This window comes from Python bivittatus, unplaced genomic scaffold (genome assembly GCF_059951505.1).
Source record: "Python bivittatus isolate LINGU-HERP-01145 unplaced genomic scaffold, Pbiv_v1 ctg000330_np1212, whole genome shotgun sequence".
NCBI lineage: Eukaryota > Metazoa > Chordata > Lepidosauria > Squamata > Pythonidae > Python > Python bivittatus.
In genome coordinates this window covers 61,957,047-61,978,478 of record NW_028277058.1, presented here as the reverse complement: position 1 = coordinate 61,978,478, position 21,432 = coordinate 61,957,047, and the positions used below count along the sequence as shown (strand labels likewise).

Genomic DNA, 21,432 nt, shown 5'->3' with positions numbered 1-21,432 from the left:
GCCGAAAAACTTGGGGATTCAAAAGCACTAATCTGGTATAGGCCAGGAAGGCCACCACCGTTGTAGGGGTCAGACGTCCAGTAGCTGGCCCTGGCAAGGATCACGGGGGGGGGGGGAACAGAGGTCAGAAGAACAGCTGAGAATGTGCTGTGGCCCCAGTTCAAGTCACTCGTGAACTTACTAAAAGGCTATATACCATTATTCTCTCACTCACCATTTAACTTTTATCAAATGACAAAAACAATTTACAGATAGGCTCAAAGTGAAAGAATTCCAAGAGTTACAAGGATAAACACAAGGCAGCAGAGTGCAAACTTCATCCAAGTCTTTGTCCGCTAAATCTGCCCTAATCTTTTTGGTTCTACTGACAAGGATAGAATATGCTGTGCCCACCTCGAAAGGCTACAATGAACTCTTCAAAATTATTCTTTCGGCCTTTATCTGTCAAGTTGCATCCTGTTCCTGTGGCCCAAACAAGTAAATGCTGTACATTAAGGCACTACAAAGGTGCATGGAGACATTTCTGTTTCTTTAAAACCTAGGCTATTTCAGAACCCTGGAGACCATGGGAAACTTGTGTAGGCTTGGGCAGGACACTGCGGGTACTTCTTGCTCAGCCTCAGTTTACCACCTGAAAAATAGGAACACTGACCTATTTTACCGAGTCGCTGCGCATGAAACCTAGATGGAAAAGCAATCCAGCGCACTGGAAGCTCTGTAATTAATGATGATTAATAGCCTCACACAAGTTCTCCTCCCCTTCCATTCCAACTCTGAAAATATTTTGCTTTCCTTGTTTGTAAATCAAAGTCATAGAAAAGAGAAGTTAAGGCTGTAGCACTATTGAAGGCAAACAGGTGTTCGCCTAACCAGCTGTGGGGCTGGAGATGGATGCTTGTCATACAAAACACATTTGAGTCATGATTATGCAGACTTTTTACAATACATTCCACTTCCATTAATATTGAGGGGAATTCAGTTTTCCTTTATCCCGTACCTTTTAAAAAACATAATAAACATCAGACTAATCAGCAGCCGCTTTCTCTCACTGAAAACTGAAAGGGAGATCTAGATTGGCTGAAGCCACTCCACTGTATTTCTGTCTCTCTCATCTTCTATGGAGCACTTTTTCTTGAAACTTTTGCGCGAGACTTTTGAATTGGCTCAAAGCCTCTCTTCTAAGAAGCCACGCACAGGACGTTCTTCCCCTCATCTCAGGACAGACTATTCCACAACGTAATAATCCGAACACGGAAATTGCCCATTAGCATCCTTTACAAACGGTACTCGAAACTACTTAAAGCTTTGTGAAAGAGGAGCAGAACACGACTAGGATCAAACTTCATGCTAAACTATGGTTTAACTGTTGCTCAGGAATTGGCTCATTTTGTATGATGCACTAAGCTATAAATAATAATTTATAGGCTGGCATGATTGGGATTGCATAACACGCTAAGCGATACTGTGGTTTGCTTCATTCTGGCTTATTAATATGTGTGAATAAAGCCTTCAGGGTGCACTTCTCCGATTTTAAACAAATGAATCTCACTTGCTTTCATGCACCACTGAAGTTCAGTAGTTATGCATACCTAGAGAACAGTCCTCTTCTAAATATTATTAGTGGTGTCAGAAACCAATGGGGCTTATTTCCTAGGAAGCATATGCAGCCTTTAAAAATAACTCACAGCTATCTCCAAGTCATGCTGAATCCACTTAAACAAATGCTTACCCGGCGCCCTCTTTTCCCTGTCTCACACTGCCCTGCGCTCAAGAATTGTATCCTGACGCTAGGCTTGTTATGATCATGTGGAACTAGTTTCCCAATTCCTTTAAACACAAACATTCTTACAATCCTGAAAATCAAGGGGAAGTCTGTGGAAGCCAGCCTGCTGGGAGACCTCACTAAGAAGCAACAGATGAATTTGAGAGAAAGAGAGACCCTGAAAAACGCGAAGAATGATTTCAGGAGAATGACTATGTCCTGGACTTCACCATTCATTTTTCCTACTGGAGACAAGTTTGGAGTGTGGCTAGGAAATGAAATTCATGAGGGAAATTTGGAGAAACTTGGAACTGTCCAGTCTTAAGACCCAGATGCTCTTTTAAAATGGGAGCAGAGAGGAGGAATGATGATTGAAACTGCACAAGCATGGGGTCTCCTTAAACAACTAAAACTGATTTGGTTTAAATATTAAGCAGAAGATTAATGGTTTTTTCTGGGTAGCATATCTGATCGTCTCCTTCACATACACAGTATCTGTGCACAAAAGATTGGAAAGGCTACAAGGAAGGCTGATTTCTCTGACCTGGTTCCAACACTCTACTAGCCATGGCATATAGCTCAGATGCCACTTTAGTTGTGACCGACTCTAAACAGAGTGCATCCCATGTCAGAAAAAAAACAAAAAAGCACATAGCAAAACACATAACATCATCTTAATTCAAGGAACACACTCTCAACAATATCAACAATTCTCTCAACAACTCATCGCAGGGGTGACTCATATCTACCTTCAGTCTCCAAAGTCTTCCTAGAACAGCAGCCTTCCTAAATCCCAACATGGCTGGAACTACTCTAAGCAGGGGGAATGCGGTCCCAGAGAAAGGGGGCCCAAAGGAGAAGAACCACCTTTGTGGCCCCTGAAGGTGACACTTCTCAGAGTAGGAACCCAGAGAGAACAATCCCTTCCAAATCTCACTAGGCCAGACACTACTAGGAGCAGACAGTCCTGAAGAAACCCAAGCCCTGAACCATGTAGTCTTTTAAAGGTGACAACCACCACCTTGAATGGCACTTGGGAGTTTACTTGATTATGATTCATTGAATAAATTTCAGTGGCTGGAATCAGACTTGACACTAAGCTGTACACCATAGTTCACAATCCCCAATGATTGCATTCATACAATACACCAAGCCCAAATGGAAACAAACCACATTATGAGTTTAGGATGTGCACATGCACAGATCTTCCTTTTGCATTGGAGGACATTCAAACACGCCAACTGCCATCAACAGGCTGAAATGAGTCATTTTCACACATGCAAAGGGGCTTCTGAAACTACATCTTCATTTGCTCCTTCGAGAAAAGGATCACACAGGCTCCTCTTCAGAGAACGTCAATGCCAAGTATCCTGATGAAACGAACAGGAGTGCATGAAATCACCCTTCTAGGTTCACAGTCTTAAGACCCACTCAAGCTCTGGAAGGACAGCCAAAAAACCAAGATTCAAAATTCTAAAACAACCAGGTTACAACATCACTTTTCCATCATAACTCTGTTGCTGTCTAATGTTTAGGAAACGTATTTTAAATTGGAGTTTCAGCACAACAAAACTGGTCATGTGCAACTCCATTTCATTCTGGTCATTAAATTTAAAATAATGGATACAATCCACTGAAGTTTTCCTGTGCAAACCCTACTGGAATCATTATGACTGACCTTCATTTTATCTTGGTTTAATAAATCAGGTCAGAATAAGCTTCATGCACTCACATGCAGCCACTCTACACTGAGTGAAACAAACAGTAAGTTGCCACTCACCCTGGCTCATTACATCCAAAAAGATTATTTATTTTCTGGCTATTTGGAAATCATTAAACAAATATATATATATAAAAAAACTTTTAAAACATGTTTTCACATTCTAGTTTTTTTAGGACCTTGAACACAGGTTGACACTATGGCTTAGTTCATGGTACAGATCCAGTCAATGGGTCATCAGCTGTCCTCCAAACTCAAAATAAATAAAAGGCACTGTTAGATACATGAAAAAAAAAAGGTGGAGATTAGGCACAGTGGATAAAATACTAAAATCAAAGAAATCCTGTCTGCAGCAGGACATAATACCAACAGAGCAGGTTTTCCAACACAGAGATGGTCCAACTCAGGGCATTTTCTGATTTCAAATGCTCTGCCTGGATTGTCAAGGCACTCGGGCAGCTGAGTAACCTAATCAAGGCAATAAAAAGGCAGGATTCTTTAGGCATACATGCCAAGGGCTTGTGTCCTCAATGTGTACAAGAATCTACTCGAAACAAGGGATAATGGCACAAGGGGAGCTGAGCACACTATAATACAAGCTATACAATGTTCAAGTAGAATAAATACCTACTACTCTATGCACACCCAGCTGCACAGCCACATTCACAAGCCAGTAAATAGAGGCCTTTCATCTTTCTTGGCAACAGAATAGGCAGGATTCCAAAAAAAGGGGAAAAAAGAAAAGAACCCCCCCCCCAGAGTCTACTTAGTACTAAGTTGGTTCCCCTAACCCCTATTTTAAAATAAACTTTTAAAAAGTTGCTGTCTGAGGAAAACATCACTCCCCAGAAGTTTGGGATCAGAGTTCCCCAAATCCTCCAGCTATGTTGACTAGCAATCCTGGGTGTGGTAGTGCCCGCACATCTGGAGGAGGCCAGATTAGGGAAGGTGTTGCAGTACATCCTGTGTATTGTCAACATGGATACTTGCGGTCAAGCTGACTATGAAATATGATCTAAAATTGTTTCAGGTATACACAAAGGCGCACAAGGACAAAGAATGCAGGCAATTCACAGGCACCTGCTGTGGGACCGTCACAAAGTACCCCGTTTAGATATTAGTAAGGCCTCTTCTGTTATTGTTTTGTAAATTTCATAACCAGAAGCCAAGCTGGGACCACAAAACAGCCGGAGGGCTTCTAAGTGTTTCAGCCAGGCAAGGCAATAAGAGAGCCAAGGTGGTACCTACAAAATTAATTTACAGATCCAACCATACACAGACTGATAGGTGAAACTTTTAAAACCTGTTCAAAACCATGTTCAGCCATCCCCAAACTAGGGGCCTCCAGATATGTAGAGATTGCAGTTCCCAGCCAGCATTCTGGGAAAAGCTGGACTGTCAGAAATAGATCCTATTTTTCTGAAGCATCTCTTATATTCTAATGGAGTGTTTTTCAACCTTGGCAACTTTAAGATGGGTGGACGTCAACTTCCAGAATTCCCCAGCCAGCCAGCAGGAATTCTGGGAGTTGAAGTCCACCCATCTTAAAATTGCCAAGGTTGAGAAACGCTGTTCTAAGAGGTTGGGAACAGACTGGTACCTTGGGAGATCTTCTGGAGAATCTGACTAGCTGCTCCTGGAGGCCAAAAGCTAGACTGGACAGTCTCTTCTCTGATCCAGGAAGAGGGACTTCTTACACTCTGAAGCCAATCCTCTGCTACTGAACACCCCATCTTTTAAACATAAACCAGCTGCCTCCCCCACATAATTACCAAGTGGGTGAATGCAGTAAAGGCTTCCAGCCGCAAATCCACAACTTCCACTTAGCCAATTAGGAGTATATAAATGAATGAGAGGTAGGAAGTGGTTGTAGCAGTTATTAGCTAGATCACGAGGGTGGGAAACCTGTAAGGTCCTGAACCATAGTGGCTGGTTTTGACACCTGGAACCCAAGGTTGGCTCCTTGGCGCTCATTTCTAATTCTCACTACCTTACTTGAGAAGAGGGCTTGCAGGAATAAACCAACACAACCAGAGCACTTGGGTGAAAAAGGAAAGTCTAGATTCTAATGTTCTGGGATCTCCTAGAAAATATGAGAGATCAAAGCCTGTTTCTAAAATAAGCCACCATCTAGGCGCACAAGGATTTTAAGTGTCTTGAACAATGTGGGAGTTCTGATATACACAACACATACTTGTCAACCGTCAAGACAAGACGTAGTGCCCAGTGGGATGCCAGCGTCTGAGATTCGTGGGCGGACTTCTTCATACAACTTCCCTGCCATCCTCACAGCTCCTGTTCCCCCCTCCTCAAAATAACTCAACCTATTTGAAAGAAACCTGAAAAAATCCAAACAGCCCAGGATTACGCATTTCTATCAAGTGCAGGCAGATCAGTCTGAATTCTCTGAATTGAAGTCCACACATCTTCAAGCTGCTAAGGCTGAGAAACACTGGCCTAGATTGTCCATGGCACTAAGCTATGACAAGGGGTGTACAAAACATGTTGAAACTGAACTGCTCTATATTCAAAAAGGCCCATCTTGAGGGCAAAACAGGCCATTTCAAGTATTTTGGAAATGCTTCAAGCTCAAAACAGCGTGTTCGGTGCTGATTCAAGACAGAAACACTCCCTGAACATTAAAAATAGCCTGTTTCATGCTCAGTGGCTGTTCTGCCCTCAAAATGAGGGGTTCCAGACTTGGAAGGGAATGCTTCAAATTCAAAATGGCCCCAAATGCTTTGCATAGTACTATAAACCATGATTTATAAAATGCACTGACAAGAAAACCACATTCTGGCTTAGCAGGATGCATAAAGACTATGTTACTTGGGGCATCCTTAAGTTTAGAATCAATTTCCCCAACCTGATATATCCCAGAGATCTTGGGACTACAATATCTAATATTCCCAGGTAGCGCTTGCGGGGAGAAGCCCGGTTAGATATTCCAGCTTGATATGACTCTTCAAGAATTCAGCAATGTTTCAAAAGAATAAGACATGAGTCCTTATTTAGATGTTGTGGGAGGAGGGCCACGTTAGTCTACGGTGGCAAAAATCAGGAGTCTGGTAGCCTCTTTTCCAACTAATAAATTTTATTGAAAGGCAGAAGCTTTCATGAGCTGCAGATTACTTCATCAGGTGCCCAAGCTTTGCTCACAAAAGCACATGCCTTTTAATAAAGTTTGTGGGATGCAGGATAACATACCAAGACTTTAAAGTTTTTAAAACTTATCATAAATGATAAATATAATAAAGAATGCGTGTCCACATCTTCACATTATTTCATGGTTAAGACTAGGCTCCAAGTAACTGGTGGGACATGAGAGAAAAAAGGTAATGACCACTAGCAGAACCAACAGCCAAGAACGCCTTGCTTGTTCATTTTGCCTGGCCTGCAGAATTTGAAACCACGCACGTTCCTGAGACCTATGTCTAACCTCCTAAAATTTCACTGCCCCTTGGCAAACTCTCATTCTCTAGAGCAGTGTTTCTCAACCTTGTCCACTTTAAGATGCGTGGACTTCAACTCCCAGAATTCCCCAGCCAGCAAGGCTGGCTGGGGAATTCTGGGAGTTGAAGTCCACGCATCTTAAAGTGGACAAGGTTGAGAAACACTGCTCTAGACCAACCCCGCCACTTGGTTTCCAGACTAAGCCTGAGACTACAGCATTAAGACCTGCAGCAGGCATGAGGCTTCTCTGGAAGCTTCTCCCACTAATTAGCGAGAGCCAAGGGCATGCGACGCTTGGAAGAAGTGCTCTTCTGGCACTCGGGCTTTCAGATTAATGATCAACCGGAGGCCCCAAATTACCGCCAGCAGAACAATGGCCCAGCTTATACGGTCTGGCAGAGACATCCCCATCGTAGGGGGCACCCACCATCAAGGGAGTCTAAGCTGTTTTTTTTCTTTCAGACTTCTTTCTCCTCCTAGCCTCCAGGAGCTCAAATCTCACCGCGCTGATGGCCAAAGGTCACTCGGTGCGCCTGCTGAGCAGACACCCTAATTGATTAACCAGCAGCACAACTTGGGCTGGCAATTTGGCATCTGTACATCTCTGTGTACAAGGAGTTGAGGCCCTGAAACAAGCCACTTCAGCATCATGACATAAGCCATGGGAAAAATCACTGTCACAGTAACAGGACAAGGGGAAGAAATCGTCAAAGCTTCTCTTGTATGAATGGCCCTTTCAGAAAGCTTTTGGGTAAGCCTGGCTATTATTTTCCACTTGCCTTACGCTCCTTTTTTCTCTCAACCATAAGACAGAAGCAAGCAAACTCTGCCATTTGTTTTGGGCCTTACAGCCTTGTCCTCTAACATTTCATAGGCTGAGGGCACGGGGCAGCGTTGCCCAGTCGTGGCACCGTTGGGTAGGGATGAAGACAGATGCTCTCCACACAGAGAAACCTTTCCAAGATATGAGCCATCCGGAGAGCCGTATACATCTGGCTCCTTCCCAGGGTTAAAGAGGATCTTATAGCCAACCTTTCTGTGGCTCCACAGTTAACTCAGAACTGCTCCAGTTAACACATATTAAATAGCACCTCTTAAGAATGAAGAGTGATCTTCCAAAATCTCTTCAGAGACAGGTGGGCATGTTACACAGGTGGGCATGTTACACACATCTGGGGCAGATGGTTCTGGTTGCCACATTTGAGAAAACATCTAATGGAGCTTGAAAAAATGCACAAGAGGGCAACCCTAATAATTGGGGTGCTTAAACACGTTCCTGGCAAGAAAAGACTAAAACGCTTTAGCTTGGGAAACAAGGTGACGGAGGGGGACATGATCAAGGATTCTAAAACCATGGATGATCTGAAAAAGGGGGGGACAGAGAGAAATGTTTCTCTTCCACTCCGAACACCAGGACCTTCCAAAGAAGCTGAATGAAAGGAGATTTAGAACAGACCGAAGTGTGAAACACTCCTTCACACAGTGAAATTAATTCCCGCAAGACACAGTTTTGCCCACTAACTTGCACAGCTTTAAACGTAGGTTGAATAAGTTCATGGAGGACAGGTCTGCTAAGGGTGGTCAGTCTTGAAGACTCCGGGGCAGGGACGATTATGCCTCCAAATACCAGCTGCAAGAGAGGGCTACGTTTCCTCCTCTCGCTTGTGGAAATCTAGAGGCATCAGGTTGGCTGCTGTGAGAAGTGAGACGCTGGATTAAGATGGGCCTTGGCTGATCCAGCAGAGCTGTTCTTGTGTTCTTGACATCTGAAGAGTCTCATTCCTGCTCTACAGGTATAGAGAAAAGAAAAGACAGCACAAGAGAAAAGTTGGGACCAGACTCATAAGCAAGGTAATAGGGAAATTAGCAAGAAAGCCTTCTCTAGTTTTCATATGGAAGCTTAGGAATAAGCATGAAGCAACGCTCCCCAGAGTCTGTTTAATCAATAAGCCTTAAAGTACAAACAATTCTGTTCTGAGCTGATATATTCTACAGCACCTTTCCCCAACTTGGCACTCTCCAGATGTGTCAGGACTGCAATTCCCAGAATTCCATGCACCACATTTAGAGGCCAGGAGGTTGGGAAAACCTTACTAAAGACTTTTGGCTGCAATCACAGGCTAGTTAAATGTTCCAAAGCTTCTTTTCATTACTCCTGTTCTCCCTTAGCTGACCTTGAAAAAACTAAGCAGGAACAGACCTGGTTAGTACTTGATAGGAAACCATGAGGACTAGGATGTCTGATTTCTTGGGCAAACCTAGCCACTGTAGCTTGCAAACCATAGTTTTTGGCTTATATTGTGTGAGCCCATCCAACTAGTTTATTCAACAATTCAACCATGCTCACATGAAGTATGAACTAGATCTCTTGTGATCTTTCCCACCTTCATGCCATCTACAATCAGGGATCACTAGCTGAATATCTTGAAAAAGACAGTTTGTCCCCATATTTATCCTGTTAATGAAATTAACAAACAATGTTCAAATTGAGGTCTGCATTTATTTTTGAGAGCAATGTCTTAGCCTTTCAACCCAGCAACATTTAAAAAAAAATGCATTTCATATATTTGAAATCTGATTAATGCATTAATTGCGCTAATTCAATTCCTGCTTTCAACTTAATGAGGCTGAACCCACACACAAACAAACCCTTCTTATAAAACAGATGAGAAAGAAAGCTTAAAAAAGCTTCATACTGCAAGCTGTTCTAAGCCAATTCTTATTAAGCCATTCTAGCCCCAACTATCCATTTTAATGATATTATAAGTAGATGCAGCCCTGTCTTCAAGTCTGCTTTACAAGCCTAAGCTTCAGGGGGACACACAATCAAACTGACAAAGCAACAATGAGACAGTGAATTTAAAATCAAAGCCGAATGCCCTTCCAGCAGGCAAGAAACTCGAGAGAACCTGGTAAGTTCATTTTTGAGAGCAACAAGGTAAAATCTTGGAAAGCTGTAATTCATGCACAGCTGAGATCACATAAGCAATTAATCAGCATGCTCAGACAACTCATTAATCGCAGATTAAAAATATGAATTTTTAATCAGAGCTGCCCCTCTGTGAAATGATGTTCAGCACTTATATTATTGTTGTAAACACTCTTCTTTACTATCCAGACAATAAAGATTTGCCACATCATCTGTGCTTTGTCAAAAAAAACGAGGGAACAATTCAAATTAAAATTAGGGGGAAAAATCAACTTGGGCCAAAACGGATAATTAGTTATAAAATAATCCATAAACTGGTTGCCTACCCTGTATTGTTCCTCAATAAATTCCAGCTCATTTAAACACCCTCATTTCCAAAAAAAAAAAAGGGGGGGGCATGTGATGTTTAGGGAGACTATTTGTTAAGAAGCATACTGAATTTAGGAGGTGTTTGGTAGCTACAGATTGTATGACTATTTTGTTCTGCAAAGAGAAAAATACAGACAGAATTTCAAAGCGTGAGTCACATAAGGGTATCCTGTGTCACCAAAAGCAAGCACAAATAATCATCAAACACTCTAAACATCTCAACTGTGACAAAGATGCTTCACAAAGAGGTGCCTCTCCCACCCCCAAGTTTGCATCTGTTAACCAGGAAACATCAAATGCGCAAGATACAAGCGTCCACCTATCTTCTAACTTTCCATCCCCGTTATGGACCTGTCCAAAACTAAGTATCCTCTAATAAGTATGATACATTCTCCTTTGATAAATTAACGTCTACTCCCTGGCCTGTTTTTTCAAGTAAATAGCCCAGAGTCTCTTTCTTCTTAGATTTTCAAACAAAAATACATTTTTACCATTTCCAAACACTCAGAGTTTAGAAGTCGCCAATTGCATGTAATGACCTTCAGGCAGGGATATAACTGTAATGCACGGGTCTCTAGCAGGCAGGGGATACTTTTATGAATCTCTGTTTTCAGTGCAGCATATTTGCATTGCTCCACTATTTGTATTTTTACTCTGCTACATAGTGTGAATTGAAGATAAATAACAGAGCAATTAATACAATTGTGATTGGGTTAAAATAGCCCATTCAGTGCTCCAGGACAGCGGTCATCTTTCAGATTAACCCCAGTGGATAAAATGGAAGGCAAGGCCCCTGACATGCTGAGCTCCACAGAGGAAAAGCAATCTATAAATATAACCAACGACGTTGGGAGACGTAGTAGTCACCAATAGTTATCATGGACTTTGTTCTCTCTAAATCAATAAACATAAGTTTTATTATTTTCAAAGATGCATATTCGAAGCAGATCTAGGCTTTATTCTGTACCTTTACAGACCTGGGATGAGGGTTCAAGTGACTAAATTCCCCTCCGTTAATTAATTATTTTAATGGGAGACAATTTCAGGCTTAAGCCTGTTTCCTAAAAAGATTATTCTCTGTCTCTTTCTCTGTACACATACACACACATATACATTTTATATATATATGTAATTTATATGCTGCCTAGAGTCATTGGGAGTGAGGTGGCATACAAATTTAATAAATATGGAAATGTAGCAAAAGAGACTGACAGAGAAGAATCTTTTTGGGAAAAGGGCTTAAACCTGGAATCGTCTCCATTAACACGTGGGTGAAATCTCTCTACTATCCACACAGACACAGAACTACAGGTAGTCCCAGCGTTACGAATGCCCCAGTTACAGATGACCTATAGTTAAGAACGGAGCCTATTGTAGCAAAATTCGAGTTAAATACTCAATGGTTCAAGTTAATTACACAATACTATTTATACAGTATCATACAATAATGCTGTTCCGGCTTACATACAAATTCAAATTAAGGACAGACGTTGGGAACAGAACTCGCTCTTAAACTGGGGACCACCTGTACCAATCATGCAAAAGACTTCATGCCATCTACAATGGTACAAGTGATAGAGTGTGGTATAGGTATGTAAGATTTAGGTCTCTGCCAAACATAAAAAATGCTTACGATCTTCCATGAAAGTTAACTCCTGTTCCAATCGTCTGCCCTGTTTTTCAGGTTGCAGACATTTTATCTAAGCACACTGCTAGTAAAGACAGGGCCTTGGAGAAACTGTACGAAAGAGTCCAATGAAATCTTGCTGGAGTTGGGTGGACACACAACATGGGTTCATTCTGCATAATAAAAGATTCCATTGCATAATTTCCTCTGCAGAAAACTGGAGAAAATTTTTTTTTGGTGGGGTGTTAATCTACTATCTGAGAATACTAACAGTGAAAAATATATGCAGCCTTTTAGAATCACAGGGTAAGTTCCAATCTTTTCTTCTTCTGAATAACTGGCAGCCATTCTCACCCCCATTCCAGAGACGAGAATATAAAGAATGAAAAAACACGAGTTGCCTGAAACGGCTCTTTCCAAGAAACATAATAGACTCAAATAAGTGTCAGTTTGGTTACAGCCTGGATAAGAAAACACACAAAAACTCCACACCACCAAAGAAAGATGGAATTGCACTAAGCCAAGAACAAAATATTCACCCTGAGCCCAACTCTCCTGCCACACATCTAGCTGTCTATAGCCCAACTTTTCTGACAGATATGATGCAAAAGTCCTCTGAACCATCAGGAAGACAGGATTCATCCCAGACACTGAAAAAGTAGTTCAGAGTAGGATGCAACTAAGTACAGCACTGGACAGCTTATACCCCTTTTGACTCAAGGTAGAAGATGGCCACGCTATTGTTTATACCCATGTTTTAAAAATTTTAGCAGAACGGCTGCCTCAACATTCTAAATTCACCATGGTGTGTGGTGTGCAGGGGAACCATCAAAGCTAGTGGTAAAGTAGAGGTTTCACGAGCACACCCATCTGCTTGCAGGCCACACTTCCTGGGCCCAGCTAAGCCTTGACCGGGCACAGACTGTTCTGCTCTCGCTGGCTTGCTACAACCTTCAGGCAGGCCTCCCCCTTCCCAGCCCCCTGCTTTGGTGTATAAACACCCTCTTGTCACACACTCCATCAGCTGTTTGGGTTGTTCCGCCCAAGCCTCAATTTCCGGGTAGTAACAGAACAGCCAATCAGCTGATTTGTAAGCTCAGCCCAGGGCCTTTTGCCTGCAAACACTTTTCCAAAACAAGCAGTTCCCTGGGCACTTCCGGAGTAGAGAGGGGAGGGAATCCAAGTGCCATGGGGCGGGAGGGGGGGAGGAGACAGGAGATTCCTCCACTCACAGACCTTCAGGGCCAAGTCCCAATTCCCCAAACCTCTCAAGAAAGGAGCGGTGGAGACTTGGAACTTAAGATTGCATTCATCAATCCCTGATCTCCATATTAAGAAAAGAGACAGGTATGGGAAAGTAGGCTGTTTTGAGCTTAACTCTGTAATGCAAGAAGAGCCCTAACAAAGAGGGGAGGGGGGACCGAAGCACACACAAACACCGGCTTCTTTCGAAGGTTTGCACAATGCTTAGAGAAGCGTCCAAAAAAGCAGCTGAATGACTCAGAGCTTCAGATCATGCAATTACCAAGATGAGGTTTTCTTTAAACATGTGAAGAACTTACCCCCGTAATACAGGAGGTTGGTTAACCAACCTCGCCCTCTGGGTTGCAGAGAAGGGTGTACACAAGGCATTGGCGAGCCAAAGGCAAAAATAGGAAGGCAATGGGAAACTACACACTCATCACACCAAACTAGCAGAGAAAGAGACAGCTCCCAACGCTTGGTTGGCAAGGCCACGTTTGCATTTCCTACCCACACCCCGTCGCAAAGTCAAAATACTGGCACGCCAGCCGAAAGTCAAGATTATAGGGCAAAAGTACTTTAAAAGCAGAAAAGGTAGAATGAAACTAACAACAAAAGAGGAGGAAGCAGGTAACACCTAGAAGTGACAAGATGATGTCCCACGTTGGCAAATATTATCCAGAAATTAAGTGCATCTAGGAAAAGAACGTGACTTGGGAATAAGCCTCAGTAAAAATCCACGGGACTTCCTAAACATGGTTAGATTTAGGCTGTGTCACAGTAGCCAAGGCCTGGCTAAACCAAACCGTAACTGTATAGATAGAAAAGTGAACTAGGCAAACCACAGACAACAAAAGAGATCTATTTTGTCATTCCACAGACACAAAAACTTGCAGACACAGGAGAAATTGGTCTAGCTCACTTAAAATACCAAGAATTATAGTGAGAGGTCTGGTCTGAGAGCTTTTTTGAAAAAAATCTCTATGGTTCTTTTGTTGAACAGAAAGACCAGCAGCTAATCATGCACTGGAGAGGAATGCCAAGCTATTTTCTTTTCTCCTATCCACCATTGAATTAAACAGCGACCACACCACCAATAAGCCATATGAAATCTCACGTGTACATATTTAAAGACCCCATTCTTTGTCTCAAAAAATACTGTGATCTTTTAACATCACAAGCAACAAAGTGATCAGAAACTGGGGGAAGGTGGATGAGAGAGAGACTAGGTCACAGTGGGGCTCATCTCCCCATAATCTAGCTGCCTTTTCAAAATTTATATATAATGAGAATTTTTGTCACTGAACAGCTGGAGTTCTAGCCTTCTCTCAAATCAGTAGAAATTAACCATCAAATGCAATTTGTATTGGAGGGACGACATGCATATGCAATTCGAGGATAAAAATAGCTTTGATTCCAGAGCAATCACGAGCCACTTCCTATTTATTAAAAACAACATTTTAAAAAGAGGTCTATGCACATTATCAAAGACTGGTTTTGTTTTTCAAACAAAACAGAGAGCTAAAACAGGAGGCTGAAAACACCATGCACTGTCATATAATAACAATCTGACCCCAGCAAACCTAATCTAAATAAGTTTGTTTTACAGTATCTCTCAAAACTAAATGCTATTTGTAACCCCCTCACCCCTCTACATACCTAATTCCTTCACGATTAAATTCTCCAGGGAGAGGTTAACACATTCAATAAACATCTCGGAGTGTATTTCGGCTGACTATGTCAATTGCAACCAATCTGTCTAACCCTCCCCGCCACCTGATAAACAGAACTATTAACACAACAATTCCATAAACAAATCCACTATAATAATTCAGAAGCTTCCCACTCCACAAGCATATAGAGAAATACACAAACACGCAGACGGTAAAATCTTATTAGGCCAAGAAAGAAATACGATATGGAGGGGGGAACAGATCCTTTAGAAAGGGGCAAAAGAAATCTACTGTGAAGTGTTACATAAACAAAAACAGCAGCAGGACGATGGGAGAAGGGGGGCCACGAGTTTCGGCATCATTTCAATCCTCCTTCACCATGGCTACCCTAGGCCCACTGACCAGGTTTAATTTCTAGCCCCCCCCCCTTTTGCTGGCATCAGAACCTTCCCGAACAGCAGCCTAGAACTAAACTGAGTAACTAGTAACACACCACCAGAAGCCGATCACTGGATTGTAACTGTCAACAACCTGCCCCCCCACCTGGTCGTCCCCAACTAATTCTGGTCCATTGCCCACCCCTCCCCAATCAGTCTATATTCGAGCTAGCTGTTGAGGGTGGAACTGTGGGAGGGGATGCATCATCATCATCATCATCATCATCATTATTATTATTATTCAATGGCTGTCATAATATCTTTGAATAATAGCTATTCAAAACTGTGACGGAGGCAGTCAGAAAAAGGCCATATTTCTCTCCCCTCCCCATCCATGCTGTGTTGTTTAATATAAGAGAAATTCTTTGGTCATACCTCTACAAGGAGAGGATATGGAGGACAATAAAATGCCCCCCCAACCCCAAAGAGACTGCCTCTGCCCTCTGTGCAATAGGGAGAAGGTTTCTATTTTTCTGTAGGGAGAAACTGATGTTGGGGGGTGGGGGTGGCAGCTACTGGCTGGGGAAGGTGACTATAGGTGGGGTTCCATTATTTGCTCATTTGTGAGGAGGGGGTATTGACACCTCAGCAATTTCCACAGCAAAGGTGGGGGGGAGGAGGAAAGGGGGAAAAAAACCCAACCCTGTTTTTAAAAGGTCTCTATTTGCCGGCAAAGCAAAAGGAGGTGATTTCCTGCAGGAACTGAAGTGTTGTTGACACCGAGCAGAAGGGAAAATGTCTCCCATTCTGTCTGGGGAGGGGGAAGATAGTTTTAGCTGTCCCCCCAAAAGGGGGAAATGAGTTAAGAAGATCCCCACCGATCTGCCCTTCCTGGAAAGTGGGGAGGGGTCTTCCAGCAGGGCTGGCTGTCCCTCTCTTAGAACTTGAGGCCTCCCTGGGTTTACCTGACATGGATATTCCTGAAGGGTGTTGGGGGGCGGATTCTACTCTCTCTCAAAGGATTTCTTCTGGACTACCCTAGCAGGGACCCCCCATTTTAAAAACCCTCCCAGGCCAAGGAAAAGTTACCCCTCACCAGCTCTCTGCCTCCCCCTTAAACACCAGCAGGACCCCCTTCCTCAGCCCCCTTCCAAACCTGACCCTTGCCCCCACCAGGGCAGCAGGCCCTCCTCTGCAAAGGGGCTGGTTCTCCCCTCTCTGAAGGGTATCTCCTGGGGGGCACCCAGGAAATGGGCCCACAGCTTCCACCCCCAGAGCCAGGAGGGTTGGCATGGCGGGGGGGAGGCAGGGCCTGCCCCCCAGCCTCCAGGTGGGCGATCGAGTAGTTTTCATTCATCCCTAGCAACTGGACCCCCTGCGCCAAAGGTCTCCCCGAGACCCCCGGCTGCCCCTTCCCCTCCCGGCCCGTCTCCCTTTCATTGCTTCTGCAAGGGGGGCTTCTCCGCCATGCCCCGGGGAGGGAGCTTCCCAGCTGCCCCCCCACAGCCACGGGGGGCAAGGGAGGCCTCTCCTCCCCCCAGGCGCCCCTCCAGGAAGGATACAGCTTGACCACGTCGGTGTCCATCCGCCTCTTGCCCGGGCTGGGGGAGGACATGGTGCCCCCCCGGCCGGCGGCCCCTCCCGGGCGGAGTCTCGAGCGGCTGCCTCGCTCGGCCTGTCAGGACCCCTCGGCGCGCGGGGGGGCGCTTCGGCGGGGAGGGGGCCCGCGGTGCGCCTGCGCGGAGACCTCCCCTCGCGGCCCCTCCCTTCGCGAGCCGGCTCTTCCTGCCCCGCGGCTGCCCCCTCCCCTCCGCCGTTCGCTTCCTCCGCCGCCGCCGCCGCCGCCGCCGCCGCGTCCCTTCAGGTTCCTGCGCCCGCCCGCTCCCCAATCGCTGCTTCTGCCTCGGCCGCTGGCTCGGCTCTGCCAAAGCCTCTCGCTGGGCTCCTGACGTCACCCACAGTGACCTCACCGCCCGGGGCTCGCCTCATTGGGCGCTGGGGAGCCCCGCCCTCGTCTGGGCGGCCGCCTTCCCCGCAGGGCATGCCGGGAGAGGTAGTCCGCCGCTGCTCGGGCGCGGGGCCTCGGGCAGGCCTTTCCGTCGGACGCGGGTTCGAGTCCGGACCTTGTCCCCTTTTTTGCCGGGGGGCTTCTTTAACTAACTCCTGCTCCAACTGCGAGCTCCTGAACGTGTTTGGACACAGCCCTAGTCCAGGAGTTAACGACCAGTCGGTACCTCTGGGCATGTGCAGAGTGCCCGGAACCCGGCAAGAGGGGGAAGTCCACCAAGCTGGATTCCAGCACTGGTAGCCTCGCCGTCGGTTTGAAACCTCACGATGTGATGTTCCACAGGCTGGCAAGAGGGCCTCTGAGCATAGGAGGAGCACCAGCCCTTCTCCCTCCGCCTTGAAAGCCCTCCTCCGGCGTGGAGACAGGGGGCAGAGTTCCCTTATTAGCAAATCAGGCTGCAGACCGGCTGGAAAATTTCACAGGGGCTTTGGGGGAACTGGACGAAGCAGGAGACCCATTTCTGGGCTACAATGACTGATGGACCCCCGGCAGAATTGCCTTTCCTGACCCCAGAATGCAAAACCTTAGCTGGGCGAGGGGGCTTGGTGCCCCCCAGGCCGTTTCTATCAATCACCCGGAGGTTCTAGCTGCAGAGCAACACACAGAAAGCAGGTCCTTGGTGTTCCTGTCGATCCTCCGGCGGGCACCGCTGGGCCCCTTTTGTGCAGGACACACACACCAGTCCAGCCCCGGAATTCCCATACCTCCAGCTCCCCCCAGAGCCCCCCAATCTATGGGGAGCCCCAAGGCCCTCTCCCCCCAAATCTTGGCATTCTTTCACTGGCTTTATCACTCCAGCCACTAGCGATGCCAGCCACGCAAAACGATGGCCATGTAAATCAGGAGGGCCAGCCCTGTCTGGTCAAAAAAGTCAAGAGGGCAGCTGCTGCGATGTGATGGAAGCTCCACCTGTTTTTATGATCGATGCCTCCATTCTATTGCACTGGTGGCCGCCATCTTGACTTTTGTGACCACACCCTGCTGATGGAAACGTTGCCCTTTTGGCCCTATTCAACGCCACACTTTTTCTAATAGCCAAATCCCCTTTGGCCTAATTGGAGCTTACTGGATCCCGAAAACGATCGATTATTTGAAACCCAAGGCAGGGAGATTCGAGACTGGTAAAACGGATCACGTCTTTGCGGAACACGGAACTGAACTCTGGGACTCGCTGCCCCTCGACAGGTTTGGCTGGGCAGACGAGGGGCTGCGCCGGTTCATGGCGGATCATGGCTTCCTCGCAGTACCGGTATGATCCCCAGACATCGACCTTCTCGGTGAGTGGGAGCGGATATTATCTTCTTCCCCGTGTTGGTGGATTTCTGACATCCAGCTGGTCAAGTTGGAGTCCACACGTCCTGAGAAACACTGCCTTAACGTGTTATATTCACGCACCGTGCTGAACCAAATCAATTACAGCTGTAGCAAAGTTTGAGGAGCATTAACCTCCATTCCTCTTTTCAGGGTCATTGGCTGTTATGAGAACGCCTCTGCTTGGTTCGCTCATGCGTCAGTGCACGGCACAAACCCTGAAAACCGGTGACGTCAGAAACCAGGTTAAACACGTTGCGTGAATGCAGCAGTGTGGAATCGGGATGTTTCCCTCCCTCCTGTCGTCGGTAACTCCTATTTTTCCCAGCATAAGAGCCGAGCATCCCTTTTTCTCTGCCGGGAATTCGCACGAATCGCTTGGCACCTGTCAAGCGGAATCTAAGATCTTAACTGCGTCGCAGTTCGGGGTCATCTGCAGCTTTCCTCACTTGATCCACATAATTTAGAAAGCGGTTGAACAAAGACAAGACTCCCAGGACGCCACGCGTGTCACTCCTAATTAAGTGGTAATGAAACATGGATGTACAGTATTTGTCCATGTACCCAACCAACAGGGCTGGAGAAGGCTGACCTCACTGGAAAACCCTTCCTATTTTGAAGACCGATTTAGGAAGCCAGTTTCCTCACATGGCACCCTGCTGTGGCATAGTCTGTTTTGACCAGGCTTTTTTTGCACCAGCCCTAACAGCCTGATTTATATCACCAGGGTTTCAAACCATGATGGCTAGGTTTCACGTACCCCTTTGCCAAAATGAAGCCAACCCAAAATGGGTTTTGGGTGGACTATCCTGGGCTGTTCCCTGACTCTACTGAAACTTGGGAATGGAGAGATGCAAATTGGATAGTCCTGAAGCAGTTCTCCAGCTTAGTGCCTTCCTGGTCAGTTGAGACTACAATTCCCAGAACACCACTCTCATTCTTGTGCTGCTCTTAATGTTGGTCAAACAAGTTTTGCAGATATTTAAGCACTCAAAAAAAAAAAAAAAAGCTTGTTTTCTGTATATGGGATTGAGGTTTCTATACACACCACATCTTAACCGTCGCCGTTGCCTTTTTAGTGAAACTACACCCAACATGAGGCGGAAGGGGGCCTATCATCAGATATTTTTGACTTAATAGATGAGTAGTGAATTTGGATGGGCTACAGCAGAGACGAAAGGAGCACAGCTTTTCACTTGACTCAGTTTCCCCAAAAGTATCCCCTTAAGTTGCTGTTAGTTGTGGGGAAAGGTGGGAAGAAGTCACATAAAAAAACAGGTATCTGTTTTTCCCCTCCTCCTACCCTTCTTTACCTCAACAGGGTAAAGAAACAGGTACGTTGCTTTGTGGCTCAAATGGTTTACAAAGGTGATCCAACCCAACTGCTGCTTTGAGTCGCCTAAACAATGCTTCAGCTTTACTTTTTACTTTTTAAAAATGATTTAGTTCAGGTGGGCCTTGATTCTCTCCCTAAACGGCTCTGCTTGTTTTAAAGAAGAATGGAATAGCACCCCAGCCGGGTCTGGACCTCAGCGCTATCTAGCCTATGACTTGTGTGTGTGCTTTCAAGAAGCAAGTGGAATTAGCTGTGCAAAAAGCTGGTTTAGTAAGCAGCCCTTTGTGGAAGATGGGGCTTTCTGCTTTGAAAGCCAGCGCTCATCAAGAGGAACCCAGCTGCATGACGCGAGCAGAAGGAACGTTGCTGGTTCTGCGGGTTGCAATTTCCATTATTCCTGTTTCCTGCAGGGTTCTCCTAGCATGGCTCACAGGGGAGTTTCCTTTCCTCTCTGGCATGTGAAGGTGGCGCATGAACACCTCCCGGGCTATGGGCAAAGCTCCAGCCACTCATACTTGCACATCTGCCTGGCATGCCATCTGCAGCTAGGTGGCCAGGTCAGGCTGGTCGTGACCTCATCGTCGGGCAGGATGTCACGGGCAGGTTGACGGTGGAGATGTGTGTTCTCCAGGGACCAGAATCCAGGTCTCGGCAGGTAATTGTGTAGCTTGAAAGACAGGCTGTAAAAATGATTGGCTTCCTTGAAGCAGAAGAAAAGGGTTATCATCTGTTCTGTGGCCGGGCCAAACCTCACGGGGTTCCCATTGTGTGCGTTATCTCAAGCTTATTTTGCGTGTGTTATCTCAATCACTGTTGGAAAACCCCAGTCTACCATTTGTGAACCCCGTCCAATTGTGGTTTGTTGAAGAGATCACAAAAATGTGGCTTAGGTTGATAGGCACCAAACCCTGCCATTTTCGCCCAATTGTTAAGGGGGTCCCCAGCACCCCACTGTTCTTCTGTGCCCTTCTTAGGTGGTGTCCTTCATCCTAGCAAGGCTGGGCCTACAATACCATCTTTGCTCTTATCCCAAACTCCCTGACTGAACTCCTGGAAGTGTACGTTGCAGGTGGAGCTAACCTTGGGTGTTGTTTCTAACCTTGGGTGACCTCAACAAACCACATACTTAGAAACAACAGCCCAGCTTTTCTTTCAAAGACGTTGTTATGCTAAAATCTGGTTGCTATCTAAGCAGACCAGCCTAAGCACTTTCTCCCCTTCCTTTAAGGTCCAGAAGTAGAAGTCAGCCCATCCATTTAGGACAGGGTTTCTCAACCTTGGCAGCTTTCAGATGGGTGGACTTCAACTCCCAGAATTCCCCAGCTAGCCAAGCTGGCTGGGGAATTCTGGGAGTTGAAGTCCACCCATCTGAAAGCTGCCAAGGTTGAGAAACCCTGATCTAGCGTTCCAGCTGTTCCCACAGATCCCCATTCACTTTGTTGGACTCTTAGCTGCGATCCATGTGGGCAAGGTTCTGCTGTAAGAAAGGGGCTTGAGTTGTCGTTCAATGTCGCATGTGCCCCAGGGATGGCAGTCTTTGATGTCCCATGGAAGACGAGTCCCAA

General features: G+C 45.7%; 1 protein-coding gene across 1 annotated transcript in view; it reads right to left on the bottom strand.

The window, feature by feature from the left end:
- Positions 1–17,080, bottom strand: part of UBE2H (ubiquitin conjugating enzyme E2 H) — a 48,005-nt gene extending 30,925 nt beyond the window's left edge. The window contains exon 1 of the mRNA XM_088141457.1: positions 16,715–17,080. Coding sequence (XP_087997583.1) covers positions 16,715–16,767 — 53 coding nt within the window. The 5' untranslated portion in view covers positions 16,768–17,080. The remainder of the gene's footprint in view (positions 1–16,714) is intronic.
- Positions 17,081–21,432: the final 4,352 nt, after the last annotated feature.